Source organism: Gadus chalcogrammus, chromosome 1 (assembly GCF_026213295.1).
Source record: "Gadus chalcogrammus isolate NIFS_2021 chromosome 1, NIFS_Gcha_1.0, whole genome shotgun sequence".
Lineage (NCBI taxonomy): Eukaryota > Metazoa > Chordata > Actinopteri > Gadiformes > Gadidae > Gadus > Gadus chalcogrammus.
In genome coordinates this window covers 3605997-3629470 of record NC_079412.1, presented here as the reverse complement: position 1 = coordinate 3629470, position 23474 = coordinate 3605997, and the positions used below count along the sequence as shown (strand labels likewise).

The window sequence follows — 23474 nt, the reverse complement described above, 5'->3', positions numbered from 1 at the left end:
TGCCTGAATCCGTTTGTGCTGAAGATAGCGTACACACATTTCAAGCAGGATCATGGTCCCCTTCAAGCCAGCACGCACGAGTATGTTAATTGTTTGTTTACTTTAGCATTCTTTTTTATAGTCCTATGAACCAACTTAAACAGTTATAGGCGACTAGAGATGTGTTGCATAGACAATAAACATGCATGAAAAAGAGTTCTTGGCCTGCATATAAGGAAGCCTCTACCCTCCTGTCTGGTTTCAGCCATCAGGCAACAATTTCAGAGTGGTGACCAGACCTATCATGGCTTTCAATGGCCTCGTTTGGATGAAGAATAAAAACCATATTGGCACGTACAACATGAATAAAATTATTTTTCAGTTCAAGAATTAACTCATGCTTGTTGTGTTGCGATCGCTCAACCGCCCTTAAAATGTTATAAAATACACAGAACACGTGAATTCATATAAAAACAGTTTATTAGGTCATCCCTAGTAATGGGGATCTATTACTGAAAAAAGGGACAGGTTGAAAGGCCTGATAAAGTAAACAAATCTCAAGAAAAAAAGGGTTAGGCACAAAGAAACCAACATAAAATAATCTTGCAATAGTGTGATCTTACCTGAGGGTCAGCTGATGGTTCTCACTCACTCACGGACACATACATGCAATGATATCACATAGAGCAGACGCATAGTGATCCAAGAGAAAAGCGCACACAGAGGTCCCTTTCGGATTCTTAATTTTTTTTTTATGAATTATGGGGCAAATGGAGCTGTAAAGGAATGATTTGTGCAAACAACTAAGTAAAAAACCCAAGCAATAAAAACAAAACATGCGACATGCAGTGAGGCGGTAACCATGGTGATGCTGATAAAGGAATGAATGGGTTACAGCCATAAATAACGTTAGTCGACAGATGTTAGGGTCAGCGCAAGGGGTTAAAATGTAGGGTTATAATAAACTTCCTGGAACAATCAAAAAACCCAAGCAATAAACAGCACACAAAGAGAAAACAAAACATGCGGCATACAGAAAACCACCACCAAATAAGATAACATATACATACATACATACTCACAACTAAATGATTGGACCTGTCTGGGGAAAAAAATATTCTAATACAATTTTTTGTAGCGTGACTGCTGGCCTAGATGGAGGCTGACGGCCTCCTCCTTAGGAATTTGTTGGAAGGATTTGGCGATGGAGGCGGGTGCACAGGCTGACAAATTCGCGCTAACCTCTTGAAGAGCCTTGGGTGAATCCATGTAGCTCTCCCGAAGGGCCTCGATTAATGACGTTGCATAACCTGCAGACATAATAATGATAAAATACTGTATAAAGATCGATGTCACAGATGTCTTGTGCGCAAAAGTCAAAATATGATAGAACTGCATGACACTGCCTACCGTATGAGGCCTTCTCTTTGATGGGAACAACTACCCAGGCACCTTTTCTGAAACGTGGATATCGCACGCTATAACTCTCCAAACCATCGCTTCTTCGTGCGGTCTCTCTGTTCGCATTACAGTTGTAATGCAGCGCCGCTAAGAGAAGCCTACAGAATAACACATTTAAGAACACTTTCGAAACCTGGTGTATGTATGATAAAATACGGCATTGTTATTCCATTGGACAGCACTGACCTGCTATACATGCCATGGTATGAAAACCCAGTGTGCTTGGGCGCGAAGTGCAGGATCGGGGAGTGGAAGGCTTCAAGGGAGTAAGTCTGGTGCTGCGGAGACAGCTGTCGAACATCCTTCAGTAAGGATGTCCTTGTGATGATACCCTCCAGTTTTACTGCTGTCATTGAGCCTGCAAGAGACCAAGATAGGTAGGCACACACACAGCAGACATTCAAATAGACCGATTTTTTTTCTCCAGTGGAAACACACGTGAAATTGTCCTGCATATGAATTATAGCAAACATATTTACAGTAAACAGAATGAGATCCCCAGAGTATGAAATAAAGATTTACCGTGAGACCTTCCAAGGGGCTTCAAAATACACTGTGTCCCAGTGTCACAAGTGTAGTAGGGCAAGGGGTCCTCTACCGTAGCAGCATTGACACTGTCCGTGGTCTCACACGGTGAGGCATCTGTCAACATCTTGCGTAAATAAATTAGCATCAGCGACACGGTCAGGTCTAAATACATATGAAAGAGGACCGTAATAGTCACTTTCCATCAGGAAAAGGGCAATTAAATCCATAAACTAAATCAAACACACACACACTGTTGTGAAAGCCGCTTGATGAGCGCCAGTGATCCAAACACTAGCCATGGCGCTTTCTAGTTAGATATGACAAGCTTTTGGACATTTACTTCAGGACAATTTTGTTTTAGTTCATATTCATGAATCACGAAATGTGCTTTTCTAATGTCAGACTGATCATGAGTCATGACTGTAGTGGAGGCAGTGTCAAAGGGAATACGGTATATAGTATACACAGGGCTAGCTAACGCACAGCATGTAAACATTAGCATGAGGCTTATGCTGCTATCCATTTTGATGGTAGGCTGGTACGAACGACCAGCTTCAGCGAGAACTTGACGTATTTCCCTTGCTCCAGCCTTCCAGTTTGCTATTTGTGTCCGACGAGTTTAAGAAAACTATTTTGGAAAAAAGAAATAATCCAGTGTATAATGGTGGCCAGCCTTTACAGAAACATTAACATTGCAAGCCTTTTACATTGCAATAATATTTTGCCATTTTTGCCAATTTTTATTTCAACAAGTGCTGTCGTGTTTCTGTCGAGCCACGAGGGGTAGTAGCGGGCTAGTCATCATTAGCAACATAGCCTCTTTGGCAAACCAGCTTGAAAACACAACTTTACATTGAATTTCACGCAAAGCAAGACCATAAATTGGTGACCGGATTAAAGCAGCAATGAAATCAAATGTGTAAGAGGATTTAAAATCGACATTACAACCCCCAACGTGGTACAAATACAAAGAAAATACAGCTCAATCCCCATTGACTATGGGCGCAGCCATCTTGTTTGCTAGTTGTACAGATCTGCTCGCTCTACTTTGAAAGCGACGAGATACTACGACCGAAAGGGGGCGTGCCTCAGTGAAATGCTGCAAGAAAGCTGGGAGATTGGCGACTTTACCACTTCGTACATCCAAATGGATAGCAGCATTACCATAGCCAGTTCTCGCTTGCGGCTGGCGGCACTGATCTTGGTGCCTCTCGGTCTCGGGGCAGGGCAGGCAGAGAGATGCGTGTGCACAGAAGGCACGGCGTTCAGAATAAGCTGTGCCAGCCTCTTTAACCCGAGAGATACCATCCTGACATCCCCTTGGTCGTAATCCTCCTCCGTGAAATGAGCGCTGCAGACCTTGGAGTTCTTTGTGACCGAGGGAATAGAAAAATCTGCCCGTCTAACGCGGACAAACTGTACCCACTGTCTGAGGGTTGCCTTGTCCTTCGGAAAGGAATGGACCCTGTGTTCTGTTTTGATACAGTTATTACACCCAGCACAAACACAGTTGTACACCTTTCTAAATCTACACCTACCTAACTCGCTATGCTATGCTATGCTATCTGTCTGTCTGTCTCCCTATCTCTCGGTCTATATCTATATCGGTCTATATATCTATCTATGCTGTCTATCTATATGTCTATCCATCTTCTATCTAGGCTATCTATATATGTATATATGTATTTATCTCTTACTTATCTATCTCTTATCTCTCTCGTACTCTCTACTCTCAATGGGTCTCGAAGGGCTACGTCTGTCGTCTCCCTACCGTGACGTCATGCAACGTCTTCCGGGAGAAATTAGAAGCTATCGCAAACCGCTCCAATATGACCCACATTTTCGTATTAAATTCCGTTTTGTGATACCCAACAACATTAAATACAATAGGTAACCATTAAAATGTTTATTACCAACAAGCAAATTTCGCAAATTCGAAAAAAATAAAACCTGCACCATGGCCTTTAAGATAAATGTAGTTGTCAAACAAGCTATTTTTGATTTTTGTAATATGGAATTATATCAGGAGGGAAAATTCTATGAAAAGATTTACGCGCAGATGCGTTCAGTATCAGGACTGATACTGGCCGGCATATGCCGGCCTAGGGCTAATCAATTTTGTTTTAATATCTTTAGCATTCATATTATTGCAGTCTATTATTTTCGTAGGCTACTCTGCTGTTGGCCTTGATGGGGAGATATTTTAAAGTTTTTTAACCCCATTTTCCTGCCACATTCCTGCGCCTCTCGCTCTAAGGAGCCCATTTCAACACTGTGTCAGTAGACAGTTACAATCCTATGAAAGTCGTGAGTGCAGTGAACGCGCGTTCATGTTAAGAGGAATTTCGGGAAATGCTCCCAAGAAATTTACGATGGATCGCAAGATCCATGAGAAAGATCGTACGAGCGTGGATCCATCGTTATCGGGAAACGGGGCCCAGTACTGTGGTGTTGTGTTGTGGTCCAGTATTGTGGAGTTGTTATCCAGTACTGTGGTGTTGTGTTGTGGTCCATTACTGTGGTGTTGTGTTGTTGTCCAGTATTGTTGTGTTGTTGTGTTGTGTTCCAGTACAGTGGGTTACACTACGAAACTCGCAGAACATACCCAGGCTTTCTTGGGATAACCTGGATCAACAAATAAGACTCTCGCAATCAGAGTGAAATGGCACCACGAAGCTCACTTACGAGTCAATTTGTCAAGCCAGGTTTTCCGCTTTAGTTTCAATGCGCGTTCCCTTAATAGGGGCGTTTATCGTGTAGTTATAATCACCTTTATATTGCACTCAAGATGAGCAGATAATCACAATTAACTCCTATGAGGTGTTCAAGAATCAAACAGGTAAGGGAACACAGTTGCGATTGTGTACATTTGTAAGTGAAAAGATTCGAAATATTAAAAATAACTATGCCAAATGCAGAATTGTTCGCCATTCATCCCAATAGAGTGATGATGATTTCAAAATGCAAAAGCAACACCTAACCTGTCTTATTCTATAATTTAGGGAATTCTCTTTAAATACACCCTATTTAAGAAATGTATATTTCATATGTTTTCAATCGCTGAGAGGTAGCGGCGGTAGCGTAGTTGATTAGTGTAGGACCCGAACGCCAGCGACCGAGGTTCAATTCTCACCTGCAAATCATCATGCCTTTTACCCCCATCTAGATCTGGTGCCACGGCCTTGCGAACATGGGTTCAAGTTCGAAATAAGCACAAAAATGTAATTCCATAGCCTTTAGTGAATAAGTATTCCATATGACATAAGAATTTAAGCTACCCATAAATGCACATCACTTTGGAGACGAACATTGAACTCAGAAATTCCAGACTGACACGCTACCTCCACTCTACCACTCTCTTACGGACACACACTGCGCAACAGTAAGCATTGTCTACATAAGGTCCAACAAGGACGATCAAATAGCGAATACCCTCTGATGAGAACCTGTATCTCTCATTAAGAATATTCTCAGGCAATGCCAAGGGATCTGTCCCGAAAGACCCTCTGTCTCCGGAGAGACCCCTGTACGATACAGGCTCTGATGTCCACGAAAACATCCACAAATGGTGATACCATTATCAAAGGAGGGGCTAGGGTTAGCCGATCTAAGCAGAAAGTCACCTCCTCCCGACCAGGGCCCCGTTTCCCGAAAGCGTCGTTAGCCTAAGTGGATCGTGAAGTGCGTCGAAAGGGCATCGTAGAGTTTTCACCGCGTTTCCCGAAAGCATCGTGGGGAACGAACGTCTTGAAAACGCTCGTAGCTAACGAGTACTCCAGGGGTGCTCGTAGGTACTCGTAGGACGCTAAGAGCATCGTCAGCTATAGCCTCAGTGGCGACACCATCGGACATTCCGTCTATTGGATGCGTTTTATTAAAGCGCATTGCGCCTTTATGTTCTTAGTTTGGTAATTAATAAAGATTATGAATTAATTTATTAACAAAGATGTTAAAATGGCCAAAATAAAACGGGACAGTCCAGAAAATGTTTGCGCAGGCAGGGCACTCAAAATGTGTGAGAGAAAGTGGGGGGATTTGTGCAGACTGACATAGGCTCCTCATAAAACGTAGCATAAAATAATGTAAAAAATAAAATAAAATTAAAATAAATTAAAAATAAAGAAATAGAATAAATTATAAAAACCAAGCAAAGGAGCAGGCAAAAGGCTGGGATATGGTGGGGATTGGTCACGTTGACGGGAATGTTTAGTGACATGTGGGAGGGTGGAGGGGGTTAAAAAAAAGTCTCAATCACTCTTCGACGCGCATGAAAACCAGCCGCGTAGTTATGAGGGAGGCCGTCCTCACACCGATCTTCCTCGTCGTCATCGTCCTCAGCGTCCTCCGGTTCAAGCAATGCCACCCCAGCCTTAGCTGCAATGTTGTGCAACATAGCCGTCACACATATCACGGCGCATGACTTGGCCGGCGAAAACTGGAGCCCTCCGCCTGACCTGTGAAGGCATCTAAAGCGCAACTTCCACCTCCCGATCGTGCGCTCAACGATGCACCGGGCCAGACGGTGAGCTTCGTTGTATTCCTCATCAATACATACCTTACCCTATTTCCGGTGGTTTGATAATCAAATTATCAATCAAGGAAACCCTTATGCGGAATCAGATTAAGTCGGCTCTCTTTGCTGCGCAAAGCATGTTTCAGAAATCAGCCCATTAAGATAAATGTAGTTGTCACACAAGCTATTTTTAATTTTTTGTCATATGGAATTATTTCAGGGGGGAAAATGCCGTGAAACGCACAGTGCATTCAGGATTAGGACTGATATATGTCGGTTTCAGCCTAATCAATTGTGTTTTAATGTCTTTAGCATTCATATAATTGCAGTCTATTTTTTTCGTAGGCTACTCTGCTGTTGTCCTTGTAGGGGATATATTTTAACCCTTTTTAACACAATTTTCCTGCGACATTCCTGCGTCTCCCCCTCCTACGGAGCCCATTTCAGCACCGTGTCAGTAGACAGTTACAATCCTACGACGTCGTGAGTGCAGCGAATGCGCGTTCACGTTAAGAGGAGTTTCGGGAAACGCTCCAAAGAAATTATCGATGGATCGCAAGATCCATCGGGAGAATGATAGTACGAGCGAAGATCCATCGTTATCGGGAAACGGGGCCCAGTTCTGTGGTGCAGTATTGTGGTGTTGTGCAGAATTGGTCGCCATTAATCCCAATAGAGTGATGATGAATTCAAAATGCAAAAGCAAAGTCCAACAGGTTTTGTTCTATAATTGAGAGGATTCACTTTCAATACACCCTATTTAAGAAATGTATTGCATATGTTTTCAACCGCTGAGAGGTAGCGGCGGTGGCGTAGTAGATTAGTATAAGACCTGAACGCCAGCGACCAGGGTTCAAATCTAGCCTATCTATCGTCATCATTCCTTTTACCCCCATCTAGATGTGGTGCCAGCACATCCTTGACAACATGGGTTCAAGTTCGAAATAAGCCAAAAATATAATTCCATAACCTTTGTTGAATCAGTATCCCATAGGACATAAGATTTGAGACTTTTTAAGCTACACGCCCATCACTCAAATCAAATAGTGAATACCCTCTTATACAAACCTGTATCTCTCATGAAGAATACTTTCAGGCAATGCCAAGGGTTCGGATCTGTCCCAACTCCCGAAAGACCCTCTGTCTCTGGAGAGACAGACGGTCGATACAGGCTCTGTGTTCCACGACATAGTCAAAGGAGGGGCTAGGTTGTGTTATGGTCTAGTATTGTGTTGTGTTGTGGTCCAGTACCGGTGTGTTCTGTCCTCCTCTAGGGACGCCTTCATCCTGTGTCTCTTGTGGTCCAGTATTGTGTTGTGGTCCAGTATTGTGTTGCGTTGTGGTCTAGTATTGTGTTGCGTTTTGGTCTAGCATTGTGTTGTGTTGTGGTCCAGTATGGTTGTGTTGTGTTGTGTTGTGGTCCAGTACCGGTGTGGTGTGTCCTCCTCCAGGGACACCTTCATCCTGTGTCTGGTGAACGGCGGCTCCAGTTTCCTGGCTGGTTTCGCCATCTTCTCAGTGCTGGGCTTCATGTCCTACGAGCAGGGCGTGGCCATCTCTGAAGTGGCCGCGACCGGTAAGGCCACTCCATGAAGGGTTGTTCTGAGGTGATGGTTCATCATCATCGTCCCATGTGATCACAGATGTTTGAGTGGTTCCTCTCCCCAAGGACCCGGCCTGGCGTTCATCGCCTACCCCCGGGCCGTGGCCATGATGCCCTTACCCCAGCTGTGGTCTGTCTGCTTCTTTGTCATGGTGATTCTGCTCGGGGCCGACACACAGGTGAGCAGCTTCTGTTCTTGGAACATCCACTGACCACTCCGGGAAAAGGTCTGGAATCTTCACAAGTAGAAGTAGCATTGGAACACATTTGCAAAGGAAAGGGTCAAACAATAAACAACAAATGGGTTTTGTTTCACATATAACTGGAACCCTTTGTTTCCTGTTCAAATATAATTAGTTGTACTTCCAGTGATAGGAATCCTTATAGCATAAAAACCTACACCATAAATCAACATTTTTCCTCACCCAGCAAACCTCGTAGACTGCAAATTAACCCTGTATGGTTTTTCTTAAAATGTTATTATTTTTGTGGCTGTGGATTTTCATAAAATGCCAACATCAAAGTATTTACATGGTAAATCCGTTGACCGGGTAGAGTGCCACCATCTACCATTATAGGCTCAGTCCTGACTGCAGCGACCTAGGTTAGATTTGTGTCTGTGGTCCTTTGCTCCATGTCCTCCCCTCTCTGTCCCATACCTTCCTGTTTATCTCACTCTATCATAAAGCATAAAAATGCAAAAATAAATTGTAGAAAAATAAGAAAAAGTATTTAAATGGTAAATCCCCATGTTTGTTGTTGACGTCTTGCACTCCTGCTCAGTGATTGACAGTGATTGACATGAGTCCTGCCTGCTGGTCTTATGTGTGTGTCAGTTTGTGAGCCTGGAGTGCCTGATGACTTCGGTCACAGACATGTTCCCAAACGTGTTCAGGAGGGGCTACCGACGAGAGCTGCTCCTCTTCTTCATCTGCACCGTCTGCCTCCTGCTTGGACTGCTGCTGGTCACCGAGGTGACACATACATACACACGCACGCACGCACACACGCCACGCACAAGCACACACACACACGCACACACATACACCGTCCACACACACTGTCCACACACACCGTCCACACACACACACACACACTGTCCACCCACATCGTCCACCTGCCTTCAGCCACCTCACCCTGTTCAATCTCTTGACTTATCACAAGATGTGCGTGCATGTGTGTGTGTGTGTGCGTGTGCATGCGTGTGTGTGCGTATGTGTGTGTGTGTCCTATTGCAGGGAGGCCTGTACTTCCTGCAGCTGTTTGATCATTACGTCTGTAGTGGCAACAACCTCCTCCTGCTGTCAGTCTGCCAATCCATAGCGATCGGCTGGATTTATGGTAATTCCTCATCGGGTCGTTTTAATGACATGCAATGTTACAAATGCGGTTAATAATTAGCGTATTTCAGCATTAATTCCTTACATTAGTGGTCCTTGGGCCGAAAGATGTCCATCTCTATAAAGTACTAAATACCAGTGGGAAAGCCAGTAAACCCAATGTGCACCTGGTTCTCAGTAAATATAGGTCTGCATAATATGAGCTGCATAGCAGATTTATAATGTTAAGTCATCATGCTTCCCCTTTCTTCTTCCTTATTTTTGACACCCTGCTCATTACATGTTCAGGCAAAAATGCATTTAGCCCTGTTTAAAGGGCAGGTGAGGGAGGGTCAACTCATGATATAACTGTTTATGGTTGTGGCTCTATAGATCAAACTTTATGTACAAAACGGACTTACCTGAGAAAGTATACATTCTACAATGTGCATACAGAAATTATAGAGTAATCTGTTTTGTCTTGTCTTTCAATGGTCTTGTGGAAAATTGCATGTACAAAGTATGTTGTGTTCAATAACTAGATGCGTCTTTTCCTCGTTCCTTATTTCCTATCTTGGATTTTAAAATGTATGCTCCTAACTTTTTTCTTCCAGTTGGATTAGCTCTAACCCTCATTCTGGAAATCTGATTTAATAAATCAAGACTCCAGCATGTCTGTGAATAGTAATATTGTAACCATGTTCTGATCTTGTCCAGATTCAATGTGCGAAAGTAACATTCCTACTGCCTAAAAAAGTTCAAGAATGCCTTAAAATCATTCTCCAAGACTAAAAATGAATCAAATCAATGGTGTCCTAAATAACGTCAAAACAAGTGCATTTGTGAATGAAGCTAGGGTCCAGCTATGAGCTCAGCCTCATCATCATGCTTATTGGTATGGGCCCATTATACCATTATCATCTCGGCAACCAATGCTTGTGTGCAAGTACTGTTCTTGAAAGATGATACACTGTGTGTGTGTTTGTGTGTGTGTGTGTGTGGGGGGGGGGGGTTTGGGTGTGTGTGTGTGTGTGTGTGTGTGTGTGTCCGCTTCCCACGATCAGATTTCAACCATTTTATTGAGGAAACAACCAAACCAACTCCTTTATTTCAAGACCAGTGGAGCCTTGTCTTGTCTGGCAATAACTGAAGAGGACTCTATAACTACCATCTGATCGTCTAACCTGAAGGTCTTCTCCAGGTGCTGATAACTTCTATGATGACATTGAAGACATGATCGGATACCGGCCATGGCCGGTCATGAAGTACTGCTGGCTGTATCTGACTCCTGCAGTCTGTCTGGTGAGCGACCCTATCCAGCCATCTGGAACACAGCATGATTGTGTAGCGTCATGTTGGTTCACTTTGATATCTGAGCAAAGTGAGGCAGGCTTTCCTAGATTTGAATCCATTTCGAAATCAATATCGATATTCCTTCTACAAATTCAATTTTGAAACAGTACGTGGCACATGCACTTCCAGTGCAACACACTGGTTACAGTGTTGGTTTTAACTCAAGCCTTTTTCCTGAAAATATCAAGAACCAACCTGGCAACACACTGCCCTTCCAGCCCGTCTAACATGCAGATGTTTTGCTTTGATGTGAACTAGGGCACCTTCATCTTCTCAGTGTTGAAGTACCAGCCCTTGAAGTTCAACAAGACCTATGTTTATCCTGGATGGGCCTACGCGCTGGGCTGGAGCCTGGGCCTTTTCTGTGTGTTCCTTGTGCCACTGTGGATGGTCTTCAAAGTGTCTACGATGAAGGGAGACCTCATACAGGTACGTCCTTCTGGAAAGAACCTCTGTATCCAAGACCTCCACACCAGACGTAAAACACTACATGTTTTACGTCTGCTAAGCTACACATATTTAAGTCCTAGCCAGGGGCAGCATTTGCGCCCACCCAGAACGCCCTTCAATAAGTGCATGAAATAGCTTGTTTGCGCTCAAACTTGACACAACTTGTCAGACTGTGCAGTGGACTGTGCAGTCGCGCGTCCGGTTAACACAATGTTAACAATTTCTCGGGACGGGTGAATTTGCTGACGCACGCGCAAAGCTTCCAATTGCAACAGAGTTGGCGTGCTGACCAATCACAGCCGACTGGGCTACTCGGGAGGGGGCATTAAAGCGACACAATACAAATCAGACTGTTTTTGAAAGATGCAGACATTTTTTTGACCGAATGGGAAAATATTAAGGGGAATTTTTAACGTACAGGCATGTAACCCTATTCTAGTAGTACCCCCAAATTAAATTATTAACCCCAAATAAGCATTATATGGGATCTTTAAAAACACAAACACACAACGAGGGAGCGATGCTGTACTCCAATGATGAATGAATGTAATCAACATGGTGGGATGCCATAGTTAACAGAACTAGGAAATTAATCAACCATATTTCCCGCCGAGTGAGGTACGACCGAAACACTTTCACATTTGACCCCACCAAGAGTTTGGACGGGCATTCTTCACCGTCCGTTCTATCCTTCCGTGTTTATATCTGATTCCTCTTATCTTTCTGTTCCCGCCCCCCCCCTCAGAGAATCAAACAACTGTGCATTCCCGAAAATAACAACCTCAGCAAAAAGCACACGTCGTCGGAGCAGTGCCCTCTGGACCCTGACAACCACCTGCTGCCGGCCCCCCGGGGGGAGTACAAGGAGCAGGGCCTTTGCGCAGAGGGGGACATGCCTGTATGACCCCGGCCGCCGTCGCTCTGGAAGCACGCCTTTATTTTGTAGGCTATGCATTTTAGAAATGTAACAATAGGAGCCTATAATAAAAGCCCTTTTTCTATTAAAGGGAGAACGGGGTTGCCCTCGTGGGGGATATTTCTCAACTTAGGCTTCTGTGAAGAGGTGGAAGCAGCTCCCCAGGCTGGTATGTTTCGTCTTTTTTTTGTTTTTTTTAATCTAAACAAACCTGTGTGATTATTTCTTTATTTTTTAACTTCTGAATCAATACAAATGCAAGATTTACCTCAATTGTAATGGGTGATGATAGTTGTGTGTTGCTTAGTAGGTCAGGTAATGAAACACACTCAGAGCTGGGTACCTGAGGAAATGTTGATGACTATACCGGTTCATTATTATAACGATAGTAACGTTTCAAAGGGGGAGTTCCCGTGTTCAAAGATGCATGTTGGGTCCTGCGTGTGTTTGTTCCAGCGTCAGAGCAGTGCGAGAGCTGTGTGTAAGCTCTCCTTTATGAGCTTGTTTACGTCAGTGGTAAAGGGTAGCCTATGTAATGTAATTACTCATTCACTTCCTGCTAACTAGTGTTGCTTTTTTTTGTTTTGGTTGTATGCTTGTACCTACACGTCTAACATGCTACCTTAGTTTTGAGTTGGCATTTTGGAATTTATCCATTTGGTAGACAATTTTAATAAAAAATATAAATTAAAGGATACATCATACATTCTTAATCTGAATTGATAATGGGCATCAAACACTGGATTAAACTGTTAGTGACTTTTCTCATGGCCAGAAGTAAGGCTTTTCGACCCTACTCATGAATGTCCATTGATGAACCCACGTTAGCTCCTACACCTTGTTAGCCCTACCGCCTCTAGCACCCACGTTAGCTCTAGTCTACACCTTGTTAGCCCCAGCAGGACTCTCAAGTCTCACGCATTCGGCGTGAGACCCACGCAATTCAACCCATGCACACGCCCAAGAGTCTGGCTGCAGACATCCACCCACACGCTCCAGACATCCACCCACACGCACTTCCGCTGCAGACATCCACGCACAGAAATATCAACCAGCACACCGGAAATCGGGAAATAAAAAATAAAAATCGGAAAATAAAATAAAAATCGGGCGTTATGTAATGTGTTTACATAAATGAATGGGCGTTAAGTAATGTGTTTACATAAATAAACGTAATAAATTACGTTATAAAATCGGATAAACGCTTCCGGTGTTGGACAGAAGACTTCACACTCGCTGTTGACTTTAAGCTGGAGTTTATGGCTCTTCTCTTTCTGTAAATACACACACCTTATTCAGAATTCCCTCTGTGTTATACTGCAATCATCTCAACTTAATATTTGATAGGACACAAACTGATACTCGTATTGTAAAGCTGACGGGCATCAGAGATTGAGGCTAATAATTATTTTAAATACAGCAACGTATGAGTGGACAGGAATAGTTAGAACAATTCCCTTATAGCTACACCTTTTCTGACATATTTATATTAGGTCTAGTTATGTTACATTCTGTTGTCTTAATATCATAAGGTTCGACTGCACTCCAACATAATTTATATGTTATTAGCACTTTTGCATTCCTAAACTCTTACTCTGAACCATCATTCATTCAATATCTGGCTCTAATTGTCTATAATATTGTCTTACCTTGTGCTGCTGGACCATCTTATTTGCCCATTTTTAAATACGGAAACACACACACACACACACACACACACACACACACACACACACACACACACACACACACACACACACACACACACACACACACACAGCAATGTCAATGAGTGTCCACCCAGCAGCCCAGGAACATGGCGTTGACTCGAAGATCCACCTCAGAGACCTCCATGTCTTCCTGAAAATCAAAGTTGAAGAGCAGGGGATACTTTTCTTCATCCTTTGAAAAACATAGGCCTATCCTTTCCAGGAGCTCCTGCTGTCCCTTGTCCATTGTCCCTTCAGAGCATCAACTTTAACTATTATTGGCATATAATTAATGATGAGATATATTTCTACCTCATACTGTACTTTACATCTGTTTCTCTCTGTCATTATATGTTGCATGAACTGTACGAGCCCCAGCACCCTATTGACTGGAGGACATTGAATATTTAGAATCTGAGCCAGGATAGTAGGCTATTACATAACAGTAATTCATTGATTTGTATCCGTTTAATTACATTTTTCATCTCTTTTACCCCTTTTAACTGAACTAAGTGTTATGATCTCTTAGATATAAAATGATTGTATGAACTAAACAGGCAGATCGAATATTCTTTCTTTCATGTTTCATTTCTTTCTTTCGTGTTTATTTTGAATATGTAGACAAAACAAAAACAACACATTTTGCATAAAAACAACAATAAAGCCATTCAAGAATGAATAACAAAAACAAAAATAATAATAGTAATAGTAAAAAAGAAAAAAGAAACAAGAAATAAAAAGAAACATTAATGTAAACATATCCGAAAAGGAGTGAGAAGAAGTAAAAACGTACGTACTCCCACCCCTCTTATTACTTACTCAGTATGTTTAATAATAATAATGATAATAATAATAATAATAAATGTATATGAAAATGTTATGTTATATAAATAAATATACATATGTAAGTATGTACATATATATATCTACAACATACATTTAACAAGTAACAGTATGAATGTGACACAACAGCGTGTATACACAGTATACCTATACATACACAAACCTACTGACTCTTAGTGCAGTTCACTATAACCTGTGAACAATAAACTTTTGTACAATCTTTTAAAAACATTGATGCTTGGACATTGCTTATGTACTTCGCTCAGATTGTTCCACAACTTGACACCTGTGATGGAAATGCGAAAACTTTTCATGGTGGAATTTCTCATCTGAATTTTAAAATTGAGTTCTCTCCTCAAACTATTGAATAATATCACACTTCTCAGCCACCGTTGCGGAGATGAACAGCTGATATGTGCAATGAGCTGCGTCAATTCAATTCGTGCTAATTATTTTATTACAACTTAACTCTGTTTAGGACTACAGATGACTGTCAAAAATCCACATCTTAAAATCGTTTACACTCGCAACACATCTACAAATCTGTAAAATCGTTTAATAAGACTGACTAATAGGCTACACAACATTTACAAAAAACATTTGCCTATCTTGCAAAAATGACACCTAGCTAGCGTTTGCCACCGTCAGTGTGGATTAAAACAACAAATGCTTCATATTGGTGTAACGTTCTGTTATTTGTTTGATGAAAAAATCTAAACTTAATGAAACTCATAGATCGGTAAAGAAATGCAAAACTTGTGCATTTATAATTGTATCGCTGTTTTGAATAGTCACCCATATGGAAGTAAATCTGTGCCATCGGGTTTTGAAAATAAAAACACATTGAATTATAAGCACTGAATATTTATGCATTGAAATAACCTATCTGAATTTTTTGCCTCTGAATTTAACTCTTTACATTTTCAATATATCATATTCACCTTTATTTATCAATGTTAAAAAATTCAACGTTAAAATATTCAACTCAAATATTTTCAACGTCCCAAAATTCAGTCCGCCAAAGTCACCATCATAATTCAATGTACGAAATTCAGTGTTAACATCCGGGGACCCAAGTAAGAGAAATCGATCCTAGATGCTAGATCGCGGTCAAACGAGTGGGCGCGTCGTTGGTGCGTCGTTGGATGTCGTGAGTACATTTTTCTATATATATGCCATTAGTATGGGTTGTTTCTGTAAGATTCAGCAATGGACAATACTAACGGACACTTGTACATAAGAAGGACGTCGAATTGAAAAATAAGGGTAGTTCGGAATTTTGGACATGGGGCCTGATTCCCAAGTTAGCCTTGGTGTTCTTATCATTGAAGACTAGGCTAGCGCAAGTCAACGGGCATATTTTGATGCTGGTTTATAACGTCTTTATTGAAGATTTCTGGGGTAGAGTTGTAATGCTACGGCCACACCAAACGCGTTACTCGCGTTGGATAACGCGTGTAACGTGCCTAACTTGACGCTTGATCATTGTGTGTCACAAAAATGGTTCAACGTGCCTAACACGCCTGTGGCTGCGCTGGATTTAGGAGTCTGAGGTAGGAAACCCAAACGCCGCCATGTTTGGGTGCATGATAGAGCTTAGATCGGGTTAGATTAAATAATAAATGACAATAATCGGGTTAAATAACTTCACATGGTGTGTCTGGTGTGTTTCCAGCATTCGTAGGGTTGATCAGCAGAGATATAGTCCGCCAAGACGTTGAGGTTGCTTAGCAACCAGAGACGCTGGCCATGCAAGTGAATGGAGCGTTCCCTCTTCGTCATAACTATCAAACCAAACATCCTTCACATTCACCGAGCGAACATTATGAAAGTAAAATGCACATTTCTCGCTAAAAATGTTTACATAAACGCATTTAATGGCGTAACTATGTTACTATTTCCACCCAGAATAAAGAAAGATGTCGGCCGTATGTTTCTGTGCAAGCGTCACTACTCTCTGCCAGTGATGTCGGGTCAAGCTCCACGCTGATTGTCTATCGCGGCTATGCATCACGCGTTGGAGCGTTGAAAGTTCGATTTTTTGAACTCCAGGCGTTGGTGCGTTGGGCGCGTTACTGCGTTTACGTGTGTAATTACGTGCGTCTGCCGCGTCTAACGTGACGCTTCAACACGTGGAACGCGTCTACGCCCCTATACCAATGGTTCCATTTGCAAAAATGTCGATTTTCGACGCCCCAAACGCGAGTAACGCGGTTGGTGTGGCCGTACCTTAACGCCCCTAACGCGACGCATCAACGCGTGTAATGCGTCTACGCGCCTAAAACCAATGGTTCCCTATGCGAAAATTACGATTTTCGACGCCCCAAACGCGTGTAACGCGGTTGGTGTGGCCGTACCTTAACAGTCAGGTTTATAATATGTAGCACCACTATGTGGCGCCTCCCTCTTTTGTTTGGTTATACGAGATAACGTGGAGTGAAGAAGTGCGTGCTCTTCCGCTCGGCTAGAATAAACAGCAGTATACGATCGAAGTCTCCCTTTTTAATATGAGTTATTTAGTAACGGATTTGTTGTAGGCAGGAATCCCGGACTTTCCACCTGTGTGTTAAATATATATAGTGCCATGGAGACCTGGCGTGGTATGGTCAAAAGCTTATAGTATACTAAAAGTACCGTGAGGAGAATCTCGCATGTTGCCTCCTTCATGCTAACCCTGACCTACACCATCGCACGTTACACTGTATGTGGATAGTTAGTTGGGTAATCTATAGAAGTTCCGTGACCGTGGAGAGGAAAGGTTAGTTTCTCACTGGTTTTGTCATCTATAAAGGTTAAATAAAAAAATGAGCCGGGGTGCCCCTCACAAAAATGTGGGGACATTTTTGTAGAGCCCTATATCCAAAATGGTTGCTGCCAGCCAAGCTGGAAATTTACTTTTTAATGGTTTTGCCCACAGTGCTGCATAATACATGGTTTCTGAGACTATTTGGGTCAAGAAATTCACAAATGATGTAGATTTATTGATTTGACCTATTTTTGACCTTCAAATTCAAGATGGCTGCCACTTTTGGCTCTTTAAATGTCAATTTTTCAAAATCGTCAGAGAGCCTTAATATTAGGCTCAAATGAAGAACTGCTCATACTGAATTCAGTTATGGATAGTAAAATTACAACATACACATAGGTTATCAGATGTCTTGGGTGGAACCAATGAAAGCAGGGAGACAGAGAAGATTCTTTAGCTTGGTTTTTTATTAACATAACATTAACATTTTTTAACAATTTATTTATTGAATTAACTAAAAAGACTCTCCATCTGAATCTGTTGAGTCTCCACACTGACTCATCTCATCATCACTGCTACTTTCGTCTGAGCAGTCATGAGGTGTGAACTGCTGGGGCAAGGGGGGCAGGGTGTGACGCACTGGTCGACACTTTCCATTCACTAGTTCCCAGCCGTGACCAATGGGAGAAGGATGCTCTTGTAGATTGTAATGGAGCTGGCAATATGTAAGGTAGTTTGACCTTTCCATATGAAGATTCAAAGAGTCATTGTCAGGTGGGAGACGGATTGTACTCTTATTCTTCAGTTTGTGCCATTTGGAAACTCTGGCCTGCCCGCAGCTCACATCTGCACTCTCAGCATAAATGACTTCATATCCGCTCTGACGTCATGTTTTAATTCAAGACTCTCGCCCACTCGTCCCAGGAGCTCTCTTGCCTCAGAATTGATCTTCACCTTCTCCAACACCTTCTTCTTCCCATGCCCATAGAACCCTGAGGTGTGGTCACTGCCAGTGATCACATGGAGAGGTATGATGATATCTGCAACCTCTTCCGAGAGCATAGCACGGCAGTTAATTAACACATGCTTGCGTTTAATCAGCAGATCACCTCTGACTTGCTGTGAGACGTAAGCTGCTTGGACATACACATCTGTGTCCTCGCAGTCTAGAACAACAGGTCCAGTGTACTCACTGGCTCTCACCTTTGCATAGGCAGAGAGCAGCATTGTATCTGCTTCTGGATGTCTGAAGACATAGTCCCCATTAGCCACGCCAGTGCTCAGGTTGGTTGATGTTTCTCCATCGCAGCATATGATGTCTCTATGCACTCGACCCGCTTGTCTTTTCAGCTGTTCCTGTACAAGTTTCTGTAGTCTGACCTTATTTCCGGAATTAACCATGAGTTGGTTGAACTCAGCAGCACCTGGGAACCTGTCTTCGGGCTTGGGAAAAACATTTGGGCCTTTTGGATGTTTTGCTGCACGACGATCGTGCTCATCATCCTTGATGCTGAAAGGAAGGTCATATATGTCATTGACAAGGATGATGAGATATGCGTTGGCGTGGCGTGAGAAGATCATAGTACAGATTTTATCCAAGTAGTCACCCCAGTGGTACTCTGAACCGTCCCGCTTCCGAGACTCACGGTCTTCAGGTGTGGAGGTGGCAAGCCGCCAGATCAGCCCCATGTCCACAAGGCTAACGTGGTCTCTCGGTTTTTCACTTACTGGGTCTAGCTTGAAGAGCTCTAACAACTTGCTCTTCACAGTCTTGCGCATTGACCCATCTACATTGTAGAGTGAAAGGCACTCCTGAGTCACTCTCCTCTCAAGGGCTGACTCAAGTTGGATCATTCCTGATCCCCCTGCAAGGTCCACTAGGGCTGCCAGCCACGATCTCTCCATATGGGCAACCTTCATATGAGCACCAGATGGTGTACAGACCATTTCTCCAGTGAAATTTCGCCTCTTATTCCTGTGGATGGTTGCAGTGAGAGGCTTGATCTTTGCGAACACTCGCTCTTGCAGGAAGGTTTCAACCTGAGCTTGGCCATCTGGAAGTGCAGTCTTTAGGTCATGCACTAACTCTGGTGAGGCCACCCGGCCAGACTGAAGCGACCTCAGTATAGGTGAAGAGATGTCAAAGGGCTCAGCTTCAAAATCCGTCATGCATGCCAGCAGGTCCTGAAGCCTGCTCATCCTTCTTCATCCTTGCTGGCTGGCATTCAACATGCTTCCTATGGCGGCGCTGGCACTTAAGGCTCTGCTTCACAGTAGACTTCACCCTGGCAACATTGTTTGCATTTCTTATTGTTGAGAACAGTTGCTTCTCATTCTGTAGAAGCTGAATCCACCCTTGCTTTAGCTTCGAGTTCAGATTCATTGTAGTTTCAATCCAAAGGTCGAGTGGCTGTCAGGAGTAAGGTAGCCCTGTCATTGACTGGGTGAAGTGAATGTTAAAAAATTCCATTCTCTCATCTGACAGCGAGGAGAGCATTGCCCAATAATCTGGCAACCACCTGCCATAATCATGGTTGTCGTATGCCATCAGTCCAGGCAGCATGTTGAATGTTGACACAAGGTACTCTGTACCATTTCTTGCATGACATGCATGAAGACATTGTACAAGGGGATCGGTCATCTCCAGGAACGAGACCCAAAAGTCCCCCATGTCTGTGCCAGGTTTCTCGTAAACTCTGTTGATCAGCTCCTTTACATCACCATCCTCCTCAAGATCCTTGTGAGCTTTCTGTAAAGCCTCCTGAGTTTCAGTGAGTGCATTGCGCAGGGTCTTGAGATTCTCCTTAATGTCCTCTGATAGCTCTTCATGCTCAAGAATCTTTGCCAGTCGTTTATTTATTAGAGCCTCTCTCCAGAGCTGGATGCAGCGCACACCCCGCCTGTAGTGCTTCCCTCGTAGTGCTTGGTCTACTGAACCCTCCACTACTACCCCTGCTGTAACCAAAGTGTCTGCCATTCCAGAGCCTTTGAATCTCTTATACACGGCATACATGTAGGACATCTGTTGGTGGAAAGCACCGAGGATTGGGACAATGTCCTTGAACATTTGCGCATTCTCTGCCTTGAGCTGAATGATTGTCTTGTAGGTGGGCAGGTCACCAACGAGAAAGGAGAAGGGAATATTATTCTTGTGCATGGCATTCAGTTGTTTAATCATAATGTCATGCATCACTGACTTGTTTGGAGGTTCATTGTACGTTGTGTGGTAGTAAGGCTTGCTCTTGTTGTGTGGTAGATGATGGCAAGACTGAGCACCACTGTATCCCGGAACCTGCTGCTGTTGAGGTGGTGGTCTTGAACCATCAGTGTCTATGCGAGACAGTGCATGTATGACAGAGCGAGCACGCTGTGGAGCTGTGCCATTCACTGGTAGATCTACCATGGGACGAGCTGGTGGCTCACTCTTGCTACCAGGAGGGCATCTGTACTGATGGACCTTTGTCAGCTCTGCACACTTCTGCCTCAGCTGTGCAGAGATTTCCTTCTTCTTGGAGAGCCTTGCAGCAGGAACTTCATCTGGTTTCTTGTTATAGCTCTCTGGCTGCACATACATAACATTTGTTCGATGGGCTCCTGTTGAGTTACCTGTCAGGGTGTCAATTTTGAAGTCATCATTGTCGATAATAACAATAGCTGGCTTGCCATCTGCAATCTCCTGTGGGCAGGTTGATGATGCCTCTATATCCATCAAAGCCCAGTGGTCATAAAGGAGCAGCGTGTCTGCATAGCTGATGCAGACACCACTCTTGTGTAGAGTGTCTACCAGATCTTTACTTCGAGTCATGCCATGGACATTTACACCCAGCAGTGGTAGTGCGCTGTCCAGTAATGTGGTAGGTGATCATGGAAGCCAGACTGAGTGTTGCAGGGCTGAGGTCGGCAGTTTTTCTCTGAGGCTGTTTTAGCCAAGTCAAAAGCTTCAACAGCAACTCACACAACTGTTCATCTTCCTCAAGATGATCAATGCAAGGTGGCCATGGAAGAGTAGGTGTGACTTTGATCATCTTCGATAGCCGTGCAGCCAAGTTCTGAACGAGCTGCTCATCGCTGATGCCAAGGGATGAGACTGCTGCCTCAATGTAATCACCTCCTCCCCCAACATCATAGACCCACTCGCTTTTGTTAAGCTCACTTCTATCTTTGAAGCCAATTTTGTCTCGATACTCATTAATGAGCAGGTCCTTGACATAAGATGATTTAACATCACCCACTGCATATCCATACTCACTGACTATGCGTTTGTAGTCTGCTAAAAGAGACTGTAGTGAACGGATCTCACGCTCAGTAAAGATGACAGAATCAACATGTCTAAAGAACAAATTTTTTGCCTCTGAGAGTGACACACTCTGGAGATGCATTGCATCATCTGGCTTGAAATGTGTATTGTGGATATGTTTCATCCAACAGACTTGGTGGTACATGATATCATTTGCAAAAGGATCTGACAGTGCTGATGTTGACTCAATGAGCCGTGTGACACGGTCCCTCAACTGTTCATCTTCTATAATGACTGTGTGGCGCTTGAAGGTGCGCCATGATGACTGTGTGTTGATTCTGAACAGCTTGCTTCGCACTCTATTTGGGTGTCTTGTGTCCTCACCTTGCATGCACCACACACACTTTGTCTTGTCGTGAAGAGGCCCACTCACGGAACGCAGACGCTTTGGTGATGGCCCCTCTGACTCTTTGTCACACAGCCTTCTGAGCTGGCATTTCAGAACTTGAACACTGAGCAATGTCACTTTCTTTGTTTGTGCGCCGTCTGGCTTTTTCAAGCTTGTCTGAAGATGAGATGGATATATAACATGACTGATGTATGTAATGATTCCCTGGCCCATCTTGCCACGAGGTGGTGGTGTAAACATGACCAAATTTGTCAAGCCCTGACCAGTTTTTGGCTTTGGATTGTAAACGGTCCCATTTTCCTTGGTTGATTTTATGAGATGACTCACAAGGCTTGCCACATTTCAGCACACATTCATAGGACATTGTGCCTTGTTTTTCTAGCTATATTCACATAAACCTAAAAAGAGAAAAAAAACTACTGTAAAGTGCCAGAGGAGCTAGTCTTCAGCTATCTAGCTAGGGTAGGCATATTGGAGCTGAAACTAGCATTGTTGCAAACCTGAACCATGTCAGTAGCTAGCTAGCTAGTTACTTGTGGGAACTGCTGGTTATCATATTAATGCTAGATCAAACTAATTAGATATGTTGCTATGTTATGCTTTTTTCCATGACAAGCAGCTGGATTATGTCAGTCAACATAAATTGAGACACAGCTAAGCAAACATTAGATAGCTACCTAATTTAGCTTAGCCAACACTAAATATCAATGATAACTTCTGCACATAACACAATGATAACTTCTGCAACATTATCTCTTTGCTGTCATACATTCATAATGAGAAAAATAATCTAAGTGAATAATGTTGATGTATCACCGTCCAATCAAACCCCAGCCGACAGCGGAGCCTTCTTATCGCCTGCCACGCCGGTGACACCGCCGACGAAGGTTAGAGCTATCGAGAGAAAAAACGACTTGTAATCTTCCCTTGTCCCTCCCCTTTCTGAGGATGAAACCTTAACGTAAAACACACTGAGGTTTGTGATCAAAACACCCGGGGCCGAAAGGACGAACTGAGGATGAATTGATTACAGGGAGAGATGACAAGGGGGAATAATAAATATGTGTAAAGGACGAATGGAAGGAGACCAATGTTGAAACGTAAACATTAGAGAGAGAGCGTGTTTGCACATCACTTGGATGTGGGGCTGACTGATTGGGAGTGAGGTATGCTTTGTTGAATAAATGCAGAAGACAACTTTAGAGATATTTTATGCCATTGAGAATTGTTAATTATCTTCCAGTTCATAATGAAATGAAGGGATCAATTGAACATCACAGTTCAGGTAACTAATAACATCAGCAGTTTAATTCTCATCAACCACAAACCTTGATCTTTTTTACCTTTCAGATGACTTCTGCATAGCCTACTTGTAATTTTACTGTCCATAACTGAACTCAGTATGAGC

At 43.1% G+C, this 23474-nt stretch overlaps 1 protein-coding gene across 2 annotated transcripts in view; it reads left to right on the top strand.

Moving 5' to 3' along the window:
- LOC130403166 (sodium- and chloride-dependent GABA transporter 2-like) overlaps positions 1 to 23474 on the top strand; it is a 41671-nt gene that overhangs the window by 13621 nt on the left and 4576 nt on the right. Inside the window, exons 9-15 of one of the 2 annotated variants that reach the window (XR_008904077.1) lie at positions 7933 to 8057; positions 8151 to 8263; positions 8921 to 9058; positions 9323 to 9425; positions 10605 to 10705; positions 11015 to 11185; positions 11952 to 12291. Coding sequence is in view for 1 of the 2 variants with exons in the window: in XM_056607402.1 (XP_056463377.1) it covers positions 7933 to 8057; positions 8151 to 8263; positions 8921 to 9058; positions 9323 to 9425; positions 10605 to 10705; positions 11015 to 11185; positions 11952 to 12110 (910 nt within the window). In the remaining variant the exon portion in view is untranslated. Of the gene's footprint in view, positions 1 to 7932; positions 8058 to 8150; positions 8264 to 8920; positions 9059 to 9322; positions 9426 to 10604; positions 10706 to 11014; positions 11186 to 11951; positions 13896 to 23474 lie in introns of those variants that run through there. The other variant, XM_056607402.1, reaches the window with a different exon arrangement.